The sequence below is a fragment of the Trichosurus vulpecula genome, chromosome 6 (assembly GCF_011100635.1).
Source record: "Trichosurus vulpecula isolate mTriVul1 chromosome 6, mTriVul1.pri, whole genome shotgun sequence".
NCBI classification, from domain to species: domain Eukaryota; kingdom Metazoa; phylum Chordata; class Mammalia; order Diprotodontia; family Phalangeridae; genus Trichosurus; species Trichosurus vulpecula.
The window spans coordinates 266,895,790-266,910,499 of record NC_050578.1 but is presented as its reverse complement, the minus strand read 5'-3'; the positions used below and the strand labels follow the sequence as shown (position 1 = coordinate 266,910,499).

Genomic DNA, 14,710 nt, shown 5'->3' with positions numbered 1-14,710 from the left:
TCTTGTCACCACCCACAAATGCTCCACTTCCACTTTCGTGGCCACTGAAGTCTCCTTATGTAATTATAATCTGTCATTCTGTAAGCAGAATGGCCTTTGTTTTCTTTGAGTGACTCAGTTTATCTCATTGAGCCTTGCTGGGTGCTTGGTGGGGTAGGGCTAACTCCAGGGAGGGCCTATGTTGAATTAAAGTAAGCTTGTCAACCCCTTCACCTTGCTTCCCTTGGTTAAGCAGATCAAAAGAACCTGTGCTTCCCCGGCGGGCCGGCAGAAGCTGTGGGTGGGTCTTACACCCCCACAGAAGCTGCTAGCCGGACTGTTAAAAACAGCTTCCATTGGAGCCAGAGACAGCTACAGCTGAAGCTGAAGCAGGAGCTGTTGGTAGCAGAGCTGACCTATGTGTGGATTGAGCAGTACTGAGCAAGGACTTGAGGCCAGTGGGTAATCTTTTTACCATAGAGGGGAAGCATGTATATGATTTTGCTTTATACCATCATGCTTCTCTGTGGCTTCCTGGTTACTCTTGTGAGGCAGACTTATTGGGCCCTGGAGGCTTTTGATCCAAATATCAAAATGGGGATGCTGGTTTGTGGGTCCGTTATTCTGGAGCTTAAATACATGCTTTAATTCTTCTGCCTCCTACCTTGAGAATTCCTTATATCCTGTGGTTCCAAAACCTTTCAGACATATATATGATTGTCTTTGAAATGATAAATTCTGCCTTCATATTACATTTGGCGACAAGGATGGGATCACTAGGTATAAGGTCTCTATTTAGAAGCAGAAGAACTTCGGAGGAAGAGATGAATATCCCAGGGTGGGAGGATCCATTTTATTCCTCCCTAGCAAAGGAATTGGCTAAAAAAGGAGGAATATAAATTGAAAGGATACACCATTCATCTTCTGAAAGAAATTCCAAAATGGAAGCTCCCAAAAATATTATAGTAAAATTCCAAAACTCACAGGTCAAAAAGAAAATACTGCAGGTAATCATAAATATACAACTCAAATATCATGAAGCCACAGAAAGAATCACACATAATTTAGCACTTGTCATATTCAAGAATCAGAGGACTCAGTATATTATATACTGGAAGGCAAAAAAAGCTAAAATAACTTATCTAGCAAAGGTGAGTATGACCCATCAGGAGAAAGCATGGATATTTAATGAAATAAGAGACTTCCATGCATTGCTGATGAAAGGATAAGAGCTGAATAGAAAATTCGACTTTCAAATACAAGATTCAATACACTTATAAAAAATAAAAATTAAAGGAAAATAATAATTGAAACAACAAGATTAAAATATTTATATTCCTATAAGGGAAGATGATAATTGTAACTCTTAAGAATTTTGTAATTATGAAGGAAGTTAAAAAAGAGTAAACATAGACAGAAGGCAGGAGTGTAAGTTGACCACAATGGGATTGTTTAAAAAAATGTGAATTGAAGGGTTGAAAAAAAGTAGTGCACTGAAAGAAGGGGAAAGGGACAGAAAGAGTGGGGGAAATATCTCACATAAAAGATGGGAGAAAGGAAGATTTCTTTTTTAGTGGAGAGAAAGACTGTGGGAAATCTTACTCTCACTGGAATTGGCTCAAAGAGGGAATCATAAAGACATTCAGTTGGGTACAAAATACTATCTTACCCTACAGGGAAGAAGGAGGAAAAAGGGATAAGTAAAGGGGAATGGGGCTAATAGAAGAGATAACACATGTGCAGTCATTCAAACACTTCCACATTAGCCATGCTGTAATAAAAAACACAAATGAAAAATGAAAGAAAAACAATGTTTGAAAAAATATGCTTCAATCTACATACAGACTCCATCAGGCATTCCTGTGGAGTTGGTTTAGCATTGTTCATAACAAGTCCTTTGGAATAGTTTTGAATCCTTATATTAAAGACAAGAAGGGAATTTATAATTTTTGTATGTATCACTATGATATTTGTAATGAATAAAAACTTAGTTTTCTCAAGAGCTGTCTCTCTGGAGTAGAGCTCACAATGCAGCTTCAGCTTAAACTGATTAATAAAAACCATGACAATCCTCGCACTCACTGAACATTAAGTGAAGCAAATCAAAGATGGTAGAACCTGTTCTCATCACAGAACTCTGTTCCGTACTCTAGGGGTACCCTTTTCAGTTAGCTTCTGGAACACTGCCCTATTGTACTTACTGTGATTAATCAGGCTTATCAGACTCACAATATTATGGATTTGGATTGTTACTACCATTATTCATTCATTCTACAAAAGTTTATTCCACACTTCTCCAGGCTAAAGCAGTGTGGATGATATCATGAAGGCTACAAATATGCCAAGTTCATCTCAGTCTGCCATATTGTGTGCCCGTGCCCTGTCATTATTGTTAACATTTTCTTGCCTTCTCATCACACCCAAGCCCCTGTGTGATGCATTCTCTGGCAAACTAGAATCACTACAGAGATTTGGTTTTGTTTTTGCTCGTTTTATTTCAGCAACAGGAATAATATATTGTAGTATGACCAAACTAGAGTCACTGCAGAGATTTGGTGGTTTCTTTGTTTTATTTCAGCAATGGAAATAACACAATGTAATAGTACCCCTAGCCTAGAAGAGCTAAAAAAATAGAGGATTGTAGATCTGTTTGAATTTTTGAGACTTGTTAAGATTTCAGAAACCCAAAGTAGGGAATTAGATTTAAAAAATATTTTTCACTTCTGTTGTTCATTTGGGTAGAAGGATGCAGGTGGAGAGCTGCTGGGAAAGGTGATCCCCAGAGCTCTCAAATCACTGACTATAGGCAATATATTTGTTTATCTTGCATCCATGAGACATGAAAATGGACCACTTTTCCAAATCTATCCACAGGGAATCTTAGAGTAATATCCAGGAGGCAAAAAATTTCCCCTAAATAGACCTTGTTCTTTCCTGGTTTTTGCTTTTCATCATGATATAATGACTATCCTCCCAGGTGTGAGAAGCTGAGCATCTTCAGTAAAGAAAACAAAAAAAAAAAAACCTTTAGCTCCAGAAAATGTGCTCCTAAAAGCTGGAACAAAGATCCAGATTTGTCAGTTTCCATTTCTGCTCAGTGCTCTACAGATTCAATGTTAGCCATAAATTCTGGCAAACTGTGGCTCTTGTTATCTAAGGAATGCCTGGTCCTGTTTTTGCAATTTTTTCTTTCCTTCCCACAGACTGTGCAGGATCCTTGTCGCTTGGAAAGAGATTACAACCCTACATTTAGCAAAGATGGGGATCTGGTTATAGGAGCCTTTTTCTCTGTGTTCCAGCAGTATTATAGTTTCAATGAACCAACATACTTCCAATATCCACCAATCTTGCCTAGATCAGCAACAATGTAAGTGGTCCTTTTTGTTCCTTCTGATTGGGTGAAATACAGTCAGACATATCTCTGACTCATAGTGGTAGAAAGTCACATAAAAGATATCATTGCAAAGGATAACAAACTGCACTTTTCTCATTGACTCCATTCCTCCTCTATCGCATACTTTTAAACTCTGTGATGTCCAACTGCTGAGCTCTTCACTTACAAAAAACCTTTTTTCAATTCATTCATACTAAGCACTTAATTTCCAAATATGATGATTGAGTTGCAATCCTATTTTTTTTACCTTTTTCCAGTACTTTCAAGTGTTGCCTGTATTGTAGTACTGGATTCACTCCCCACTGAATTGTCTTGTAACTGAGCTATCACACTTCTGCTTCTATCTGATCACTTCTCCTCAGCCTCTTTGAATAGATCATTATCTGTATAAAACAGGGATTTGCCCAGGCTTTTTCTTCATTATCTGTTTTTGATTAACTCTCTGTTGAACTTATCAGTACATATGCTCTTAATTATTAACTCTATTAAGAGGAATCATGTTTTATGCATAAAATTGTATCAATATATTTATATGTATTTGTCTATGTTTTATATGTGTACATACAGCATATATGTATCATACATATGCATATGTACACACAAATGTGCACATAAATGCATAATATATATATATACATAGTTATTTTTTTCTAGTCCATTATAATCATCCACTTATTCCAAAGTTCATCCTGAAGATCATTTAGTCTTCTTATGCTTGACATTTCCCAAATAGAACTCATTATATTTCTGAATAAACATGCCACTATTTAGAGGTTTCTACTTTTCTTTGATGCACAACCTTCATTGAAATCCCCCAAGGTTAAAAAATGTGTCATTCTCAATTTCTAATTCTCAATCACTCTGTATCCTATCACTTACCCACTCATAATTACTAAGTACACATAAAGTCTTATATCTGCTCCATTTTTGCACTCACTCAATGACCACCCAGATTCAGTCTCTACTTACCACTTTTAGAAACTATTGCATCTGTCACCTAATTGATGTTCTGCTGCAAGCTTCTCCTGACTCCACTCATTTTCCATAAAACTGTCACAGGGATATTCCTAAAGCACAGGCCTTGGCACTATACTTCCCTGCTTACTAAATTCCAGTGGCTTTCTCTTACCTCTCTGGTCAAATATAAACATTATAGTCAGTAAAAATTTCTTATTCATTCTTTTTTGTTTATTTTAATGCAACTAAACTGACGTTCTTACTTTCCTGTCATTCCACACCCCATCTCTCATCTCTAGGCTTTAAGAAGACTATATACATACCTTGAATCCACTCTCTCCTTTCTTCCTCTTCCTAAAATTCTTAGTTTCTTTAAGGCAGCACTCCAATACCACTTTTGCCATAAGACCTTTCCTACTCACCTTGAGTTGCTAATGATTTTCCCCCATAATCATAATTTTGCTGCTGTTGTTGTTTTAGTATCTGATTTTTAGTATCTGATTTAATGTACTGCTACTGAACATGGTATCAACATCTCCTTGATGTCAGGGATTGTTCCCTATTGTCTCTTTCTGTTTAGCCAATGACTACAATATAGTGAATGTTTCACAAATTATTATTAGATGATTTACGGATTTGGGTGATTAATCATTTCTGTCTTTATTCACTGGGAACTTTTCAGTATCTTTCCTTCTATTTACTACAATGTGACTTTAGCTTTTAAGAGTCTCATATAGAAGATAGGAACAACATTTTTTATTTGAATAAAGATGGGTACCATGTATTAATAATACACTAAATATTGTCTGAAGCCCTAACTTCTGAGACTTTCCATTATATAATTCACGTATTTCAGCAATAGTGAGATAAGCTTAACTATTTCAATTGAACACTCTCATGAACAGGAAAATACTTCTGTTGAAAGACAGGTAGTGTAATTCTCACCCTTTGATTTCAAACACCACTACTAAGATTCTCAATGCAAAGTAATCAAGAAAGTTTTCTATCCACAGGTAACTATGTATTCACATTTCCAGAGGGTCATCAAAAAGATCTGGACATCAACTTCAGAACTGAAGTTGCCTCTAACTTGACACAAATTTAATTTCAGAGACATTGGTTAGAAAATCCTTCTTGGGCCACTTAGTGTGTTCGTGTTCATTTCATGTCTAGTACTGTGATAAAGTTTGAATCAGAAGATGATTCATTTTGAGATTGAAAGGAAGTTAGGAAATATTTAGTTCAATCAAAGTCTACATTATGCAAGACAAGGTATTGAGGATACAAGAGATTATAGGAGACTCCAGGGGCCCATAGCAAGTCAATATAAGGTATAATATTTAAACTTAAGTTTTCTTGATTCCATATTCATCACTCAGTCTATTATGTCCTCTATGCATATAAGGTATTTTGCCTAGCTCTCTAACTTTTTCCCATTAATGCAGGGAGATGATTAAACACTACCAACACTTCTTGGCCTTTCAATTTGCTGTGGATGAGATCAACAAGGACCCCCATCTGCTGCCCAACATTACCCTGGGATACCAACTCCTCAATAACTTCCATGAGAGTATTCTAGCTGTGGAGAGCTCCTTGATATGGCTGTCAGGGAAGGGTAGGACCATACCTAACTACAGCTGTGATAGGCAGCAAAAGTCAGTGGCTGTCATTGGAGGGCTAGCTGCTTCTCTGTCCATACCATTTGCCAAGGTACTAGAACTCTATAAAATACCACAGGTAAGGAGGCCAACACTGCTATCCAAATGTCTCCCATAATCTCTTGTATGCTCAATACGTTGTCTTGCATAATTATGCTCTTTATCCTTACAGCATCAAATGTATTAGAATCTTTCATTTTGCAGTATCAGTCAGACAACATGAATTTATCAACTAGTTATGTCAGGTACTGTGCTAAAAAGGAGGAATACAAAGAAGGGTGAAAATCAGCCCTTCCCAAGGTATTAATTCTGTTCTGCAGATGAGTTGATTTATTAGTTTATTTTATTTCATGCTGGTCATTTTGGCTCACATAAATATCTACCAAAATAATGGTCAATTGACTCTGATTTCATCATTTTATTTTTCTATAAGATTCCCAAGACTTCAGATGTGAGAGGGATGTCTCTCTTTCCCTCATCTCAAATCACTCCCATGAAAACTATTCTGTATTTTTTTTACATTTCCCACCTGATTTTCTTGATTAGTGATCTCCACAAACTCATTATTCTTCAAGATTAAATCAACTCTGAAACTCTCAGTTCCTCAGATCTTTTCCCATCATGGCTTTAAGACTTCATTGTGCCCTAGCATCAGAGACCTTGCTGATTCATCCCTCCTTTATAACTTCTCTTTACCTGTTGTCTTTCCCCATTAAACTGTGAGCATCTTAAGGGCAAGAACTGTCCTGTGTCTTGTGTGCTTTCATTCCTGGGCATTTAATACAGTGCCTTGCAACATAAACAATCCTTAACAAATATTAAATTCAGACTCTGACTCATGTTATTTTGAGAATTTTTAATTTTTCCTTTGTGGATTAACACCTAGCATTTGCTTCTACCAGTCTATGCTAAAAATTCCATCCAATTCTGTGTTTAATACGACCTTCAAATACTAGGTATTTCCTTCCTGAGTCTGGGATTATGTTGCCCTCCAAATCAACTCTATGCCTTAATAATTCACATTATTTATATTTTCATTTCAATTCATTGCCATAAAATAAAATTTTATCAGATACCTAACATGGGTCATATATGTAGACATATAAAAAATGTTGTGATGAATGATACATCCTCTCTTTGTAATCCAATTAGTGAAACAACCAGGTAATGAGTTATAAAGAAGAGAGAGATACAAAAGAATTTGCCAATTTTTTGTCTTGGCGAAAGTCTATTACTCCAAGGGACAAGAGAATTGGCCCATGCATTAAAGAAATCATAAATTATACACACATACACACATACACACACCCACACATATGTCTTATAAAAAGTCATTGTTTCTCTTTTGCCACACTTTATTCATGCTGCTGAAATGTCTCTTCATTATTCTCTGTGCGTCTAACAATATTCTTCCTTCAGAGATCATGGTGGTCCATCATTACATCCATTTGTACATGCCCCAAGGGAATTGGTCCTAAAAACAACAATCTGGTATTATACCATTATATACTTCAGTTATGTAATTTATATGTTAAATATTTAAATTACATTTTTAATTTTTAGCATAAATTTTATTAAAATTTTGAATTCCTAATTTTCTCCTCCCAAAAAGCTCCATTTTCCATTGAGAATACCAAATATACAATATCAATCATAGACATGAAGTCATGTAAAACATTTTTCTTCCATATTAGGTATGTCACAAAACCAAACACCTAAAAATTTAGAAAAAAATAAAGAAACTAGAAAATTATGCTTCAATTTGTACTCAAAATTCATCACTTTTCTTTGTAGGTTTGCAGCACTTTTATCATGTTTCCTTTGGAATTGTATTTCTACATTGTGTTGATTATAGAAGCTAAGTTTTACACAGTTGATCACCATCAAATATTGCAATTGTGTACATTACATCTGTCAAACACAAGATTATTATGGCCATTTGCTATAGTTTTGGGTACCAGATATTTTCAACTATTCCTATAATCTTTCTTAGCCAGTGCCAGATAGTTTTTTTTAATTATTAATGGTTCATAATATAGTTTAAAATATGGCCCTCGTAGACATTTTTCCCTCACATTTTTTCCATTACTCCCTTCATATTCTCCACCTTCCATTCTTCCAGTTGGAATTTCTTATTGTTTTCTCTCTGTGTATAAAATAATTCTTTGGTAGTTGATTGATTATGGCAGTAAATAAATTAACTTAAGTAGAATTGTCATTTGTATCATATTGACTTGACTCACTCATGAGCAATTAATGTATTTCCCATTGATTTGATCTGTCTTCATCTGTGTAAAAAGTTTATCCTGTGTTTTATTTTGTAATTCTGTTAACATTGTCCTTGGGTTTGTCTTGGTATGTAGATTACCAAGTATTTTATATTGTCTACAATTAGATTAAAAGCTTTTTCTCTTCCTGCCTTGTCCTGCTGGTTTTTGGTGGTAATATACAGAAATACTAACGATTTATATGAGTTTATTTTTGTGTGCTCCAATTTTGCTAAAGTTATCAATTGTATATTCCTTTCCATCTTCATTCCATTTCTCTAGATGTTTGTCACATCTAACTTTTCTAAAACTCTATTCATTTCCTTAAAACCTTCCTATTTATTCTGTGGTTAAGGGTTAATCTAACAGGTAAAAGTTGAAGTTCCCTACTAGCATAATTTTACTTCATATTAACTCCTGTAATTCATTTAATATTTCCTGCATATATGCTTAGTACTGATATTAGTTCATAATCTATGGTGCCGTCTAGCAGATGAAGTTTCCTTGCTTATACATTTTAATTGCATCTATTATTCTTTTGCTTTATTTTAGATTATGATTTCTATAACTGCCTGTCTTTTTTCTATCGTTGGGCCAGAATAGACTCTGCTCCATCCATTTATTTTAACTCTGTAGCATTCTCTGTTTCAGGTGTCCTTCTTGGAAATAACAAATTGTTGGGTTTGGGCTTCTAATCAGTTCTACTGTGTGTTTTTGTGTGGGTAAATTCAACCTACTCACATTCACAATTATCATTATCGACTGTCCATTAACGTCCATCCTACTTTCTTCTCCTTCCCTCTTCCTCTCATTTTATCGTGTCCCCCGTCAAAAGTCTGTTTTACTTCTGACTACTGCCTTATTTGCCTTTCCTTTTATAATACCACTCTTTCTCTTATGCCCTTACTCTTTTACATCCTTGTTGCTCAAAATAGGTTTCTGTATTTATTTGCATGTATACATATATTTTTATTTTGTTGCTCAAAATAGGTTTCTGTATTTATTTGCATGTATACATATATTTTTATTTTATTCACATTAGGAGGTTCAAAAATGTGCATAATCTCCAGTTACCTCTCCTCTTTAAAATCTCTTTCTCACATGACACTTTTATATAAGACAGCTTAAAAAATTCTTCCTTTCCCTTCTTCATTCCCTACTGTGTGTCTCTACTTGCCTATCCATTTTTTTTTAGTCCAACCTAACATAATTGATTCACTTCCTTGCCTTCTGACTATATGGAGTCCCTCTAACTGCCTAAATAATAATAAAGTACTTAGCAGTTACAGATATCTTTTCATACAGAAATGTAAACAGTGGGGGCGGAGCCAAGATGGCGGCTGGTAAGCACAGACTAGAGTGAGCTCCATACCCGAGTCCCTCCAAAAACCTATAAAAATGGCTCTGAACCAATTCTAGAACGGCAGAACACACAGAACAGCAGAGGGAAGCAGGGCTCCAGCCCAGGACAGCCTGGATGGTCTCTGGGTGAGGTCTATCCCACACGGAGCTGGGAGCTGGGAACTGAGTGGAGCAGAGCCCAGCCTGAGCGGCGTGGACGATCCAGACCAGAAGCCGGGCGGAGGGGGCCCTAGCGCCCTGAATATGTGAGCTGCGGCAGTTACCAGACCCCTCGACCCACAAACACCAAAAACTGCAGAGAAGGTTAGTGGGAAAAGCTGCGGGAGTGGAAGGAGTTCGGGGTTCGACTTCCAGCCCCGGGGGCAGCGGAGGTGGGGCAGCTACAGCTGTTGTTACTTCCGGCTCCAGGCCCACCTGGTGGGAGGAATTAAGTGGCAGATCAGAGCAGGAGTGCAACAGCCTGCTAAAGATCTAAGCCCAGTCTGGACTGGGGGTCCTTGGGGAAGGAGGAGTGCGGCTCTGACAGAGCTGGCACCTCCCCCCCAAACGTAGAACATAGAACTCGTAAGTCTACAAGCAGTCATACCCCACTGAAAAACTCAAGGGTCAAGTTAGTTGGTTGGGAATATGGCCAGGCAGCGAAAACGCGCCCAGATTCAGTCTCAGACTTTGGATTCTTTCTTTGGTGACAAAGAAGACCAAAACATACAGCCTAAAGAAGACAACAAAGTCATAGAGCCTACAACCAAAGCCTCCAAGAAAAACATGAACTGGCCCCAGGCCATAGAAGAACTCAAAAAGGATTTGGAAAAGCAAGCTAGAGAAGTAGAGGAAAAATTGGGAAGAGAAATGAGAAGGATGCGAGAAAACCATGAAAAACAAGTCAATGACTTGCTAAAGGAGACCCAAAAAAATACTGAAAAATACACTGAAGAAAACAACACCTTAAAAAACAGACTAACTCAAATGGCAAAAGAGCTCCAAAAAGCCAATGAGGAGAAGAATGCCTTGAAAGGCAGAATTAGCCAAATGGAAAAGGAGGTCCAAAAGACCACTGAAGAAAATACTACTTTAAAAATTAGATTGAAGCAAGTGGAAGCTAGTGACTTTATGAGAAATCAGGATATTATAAAACAGAACCAGAGGAATGAAAAAATGGAAGACAATGTGAAATATCTCCTTGGAAAAACCACTGACCTGGAAAATAGATCCAGGAGAGATAATTTAAAAATTATTGGACTACCTGAAAGCCATGATCAAAAAAAGAGCCTAGATACCATCTTTCAGGAAATTATCAAGGAGAACTGCCCTGATATTCTAGAGCAAATTCTAGGGCAAAATAGAAATTGAAAGAATCCATCGATCACCTCCTCAAATAGATCCCAAAAAGAAATCTCCTAGGAATATTGTTGCCAAATTCCAGAGCTCCCAGATCAAGGAGAAAATACTGCAAGCAGCCAGAAAGAAACAATTTGAGTATTGTGGAAACATAATCAGAATAATACAAGATCTGGCAGCTTCTACATTAAGAGATCGAAGGGCTTGGAATGCGATATTCCGGAGGTCGATGGAGCTAGGATTAAAACCTAGAATCACCTACCCAGCAAAACTATCATGTTCCAAGGCAAAATATGGAGTTTCAATAAAATAGAGGACTTTCAAGCTTTCTCAGTGAAAAGACCAGAACTGAATAGAAAATTTGACTTTGAAACACAAGAATCAAGAGAAGCATGAAAAGGTAATCAAGAAACGGAAATTGCAAGGGACTTACTAAAGTTGAACTGTTTTGTTTACATTCCTACATGGAAAGATGATGAGTATGATTCATGAGACCTCAGTATTAAGGTAGTTGAAGGGAATATGCATGTATATATATATGTATATATATGTTTATATATATATATAAGTGAATGTGTATGTATGTATATATCTATGTGTATATGTATATATGTGTATGTATGTGTATATATATATGTGTTTATATATTTATATGTAAAAGAGAGAGAGAGCAGACACAGGGTGAGTTGAAGATGAAGGGAAGATATCTAAAAGAAATAAAATGAAATTAAGGGATGAGAGAGTAACATACTGAGAGAGGGAGATAGGGAGAGATAGAATGGGGTGGATGATCTCACATAAAGGTGGCAAGAGGAAGCAGTTCTATGGGAGGAGGGGAGAGGGCAGGTGAGGGGGGAATGAGTGAACCTTGCTCTCATCAGATGTGGCCTGAGGGGGAATACCATACATACTCAGTTGGGTATCTTACCCCACAGGAAAGAAGAGGGAAGAAGATAAAAAAAAATAAAAGGCAGGGGGATGATGGAGGGGAGGGCAAATGGGGGTGGAGGTAATCAAAACAAACACTTTGGAAAGGGGACAGGGTCAAGGGAGAAAATTCAATAAAGCGGGATGGGTTGGGAAGGAGCAAAATGTAGTTAGCCTTTCACAACATGAGTATTGTGGAAGGGTTATACATAATAATACATGTGTGGCCTAGGTTGAATTGCTCAACTTCTTAGGGAGGGTGGGTGGGAAGGGAAGAGGGAAGAGAATTTGGAACTCAAAGTTTTAAAATCAGATGTTCAAAAACAAAAAAAGTTTTTTATATGCAACTAAAAAAATAAGATACACAGGCAATGGGGTGTAGAAATTTATCTTGCCCTACAAGAAAGGAAGGGAAAAGGGGATGAGAGGGGAGGGGGGTGATAGAGGGGAGGGCTGACTGGGGAACAGGGCAACCAGAATATAAGCCATCTTGGAGCTGGGGGGAGGGTAGAAATGGGGAGAAAATTTGTAATTCAAAATGTTGTGAAAATCAATGCTGAAAACCAAATATGTTAAATAAATAAATTGCATTTAAAAAAAAAAGAAAAAAAAAAGAAATGTAAACAGTTTAACCATTTTGAGTTCCTTATGATTTCCTCTTTCATGTTTACCTTTTTCTGCTTCTGTTGATTCTTGTATTCAAAAGTCAGATTTTTCTATTCCTCTCTACTCTTTTCATCAGAAATCCTTGGAAGGTCTCCGTTTCATTAAGCATCCATTTTCCCTTTGAAGTATGAAATTTACTTTTGTTCTGTAGCTTATTCTTCATTGCAATGCTAGATCCTTTGCCTTCTGGGAATAAGCTCTCTGCTCCTTACATGTGGAAGCTGTTAAATCTTCTTTAATCCTGACCATGATTCAGTGATACTTGAATGGTTTTTTTTGGCTACTTGAAGTATTTTCTTCATGGTCTGGGAGTTGTGGAATTTGGCTAGAAATTCCTGGTAGTTTTCATTTTGGGATTTCTTTCAGGTGATGCTCAGTATATTCTTTCAATTTCTATTTTATCCTCTCTTTCTAGGATATAGGATAGTTTTCCTTTATAACTTCTTGAAATATGAAGTCCCTCCTCTACAATGCTTCCATTATATTTTCCTTTAGATACCGGGTAGCAAGGAGAGGAGAGGAATCTCTATGACCTCATTGTAAAACCACAGATTTCATTCAGTTTCACACTGACTTCTCTCTGTCTCACATCTCCCATTTTCACAAACATGTAAGCAATTATTCTGCTATTCTACAATACAAAATACATTAAATTGCCTTTAGAAATATAGGGAGACTGCTCCATTCCTAATGTACCAACTCAACTCCTTACTTTCACTTCTCCTGATCATTTAATTATTTAAACATTTTCTCCCTTTTGGCCATTTTGTGCTTTGATGGTTTTTCTTTTTTGACAAAAGTAGAATATACCTTCTTGGAGGAAAGTGAATTTTTCCCCTAGTAGAAAATATCACACAGAGACTTAAAGACTTTTTAATGGAGACATTGTTGGACGAATATTGATCAAGTACAAGTTCAGAGTACATTCCTTAAATTATAATTTTATGATGTGAAAAGTCCCATAAAATAGAAAATTGATGTTCTTTATGATCCAACATCACCAATATCAGTTAATTAAAAGAAATTAATTCGGTGTTTTTTATGGGCCAGTATCTCTAATAGAGTCCTTAGATAGAAATGTTAAATAGGAAAAAATCCAACTCTAAAAGAGCTTCCCTCATCATTACTGTTATTTCTTCTTTCAATCCATTTAGGTCAGCTATGGTCCATTTGATCCAATACTGTCTGATAAGATCAAACTTCCATACGTTTATCAGTCAGCAAACAGAGACACCACTCTTCATGTGGCAATGGTCCAATTGATGTTGCACTTTGGCTGGACTTGGGTGGGGCTGATTCTTTCAGATGACATCAGAGGAGAGAATTTCTTCAGAGATGTGAAGGAGGAGATGGCTAAGAATGGTGTTTGTGTGGCCATTAAAGAAATAGTTCCTCAAAACTTGCTGTATAAATTTGATAAAGAAGCAAAACTTCTCTCTAGGATCCTTGTATCATCTTCAAAGGTGATTTTCATCTATGGAGACACCAATTCTCTACGAGAACTGTTTCCAACAATGAATTATTTTCCACTATATGGGAAGTTGCTGGTCACTACTTCCTCCTGGGATTTTGCTGTACATTCTAGCACTGAAACAAATGAAAATTTTCGTGGTACGATAATATTTTCCCGTTTTAAACCTGAGGTTCCTGGTTTCACAGATTTCCTAAAATCAGTGAATCCCATAAAAAATCCTGAAGATATTTTCTTAAAGACTTTCTGGGAGACAGCCTTTATATGTAAACTTTCAGAAAAAAGACCTGGAGATATGACGTTTTTAGCTTGCCCCAAATATTATTCCTTGAGTGATGTTGGGCCTGAAATTCTTGACATGGTCATGTCTGAGCTAAGTTTTAATGTCTATAGTGCTGTGTATGTTGTAGCTCGTGCTCTCCATGAAATCCTCCAGACTCAGTCAAAGGAAATATCAGAATTTGGAGCAATCCCAGAAATTTCATGGAAGGTAACATTTTTTATTCTGTCCCTAGGTTCGGTACAGGAATTTCTTTATCTTTCAAGGCCTAGTTGTCTGTTCTGTGGATATTATCACAAAGTTCTGAGACTGCAGTTTTCCCAATTTTCCCATGTTATTTTTCCCTTTATGTTTTTATAAACAACTACATGTTATTCTGAGTAAAAACAAAGAGATTCCCTCTTGTAATAA

General features: G+C 36.6%; 1 protein-coding gene across 1 annotated transcript in view; it reads left to right on the top strand.

Moving 5' to 3' along the window:
* The first annotated feature begins 3,200 nt into the window (after positions 1–3,200).
* The window catches only part of LOC118855128 (vomeronasal type-2 receptor 26-like), a 35,056-nt gene continuing 23,546 nt past the window's right edge, over positions 3,201–14,710 (top strand). The window contains exons 1-3 of the mRNA XM_036765235.1: positions 3,201–3,346; positions 5,776–6,067; positions 13,703–14,509. Coding sequence (XP_036621130.1) covers positions 3,345–3,346; positions 5,776–6,067; positions 13,703–14,509 — 1,101 coding nt within the window. The 5' untranslated portion in view covers positions 3,201–3,344. The remainder of the gene's footprint in view (positions 3,347–5,775; positions 6,068–13,702; positions 14,510–14,710) is intronic.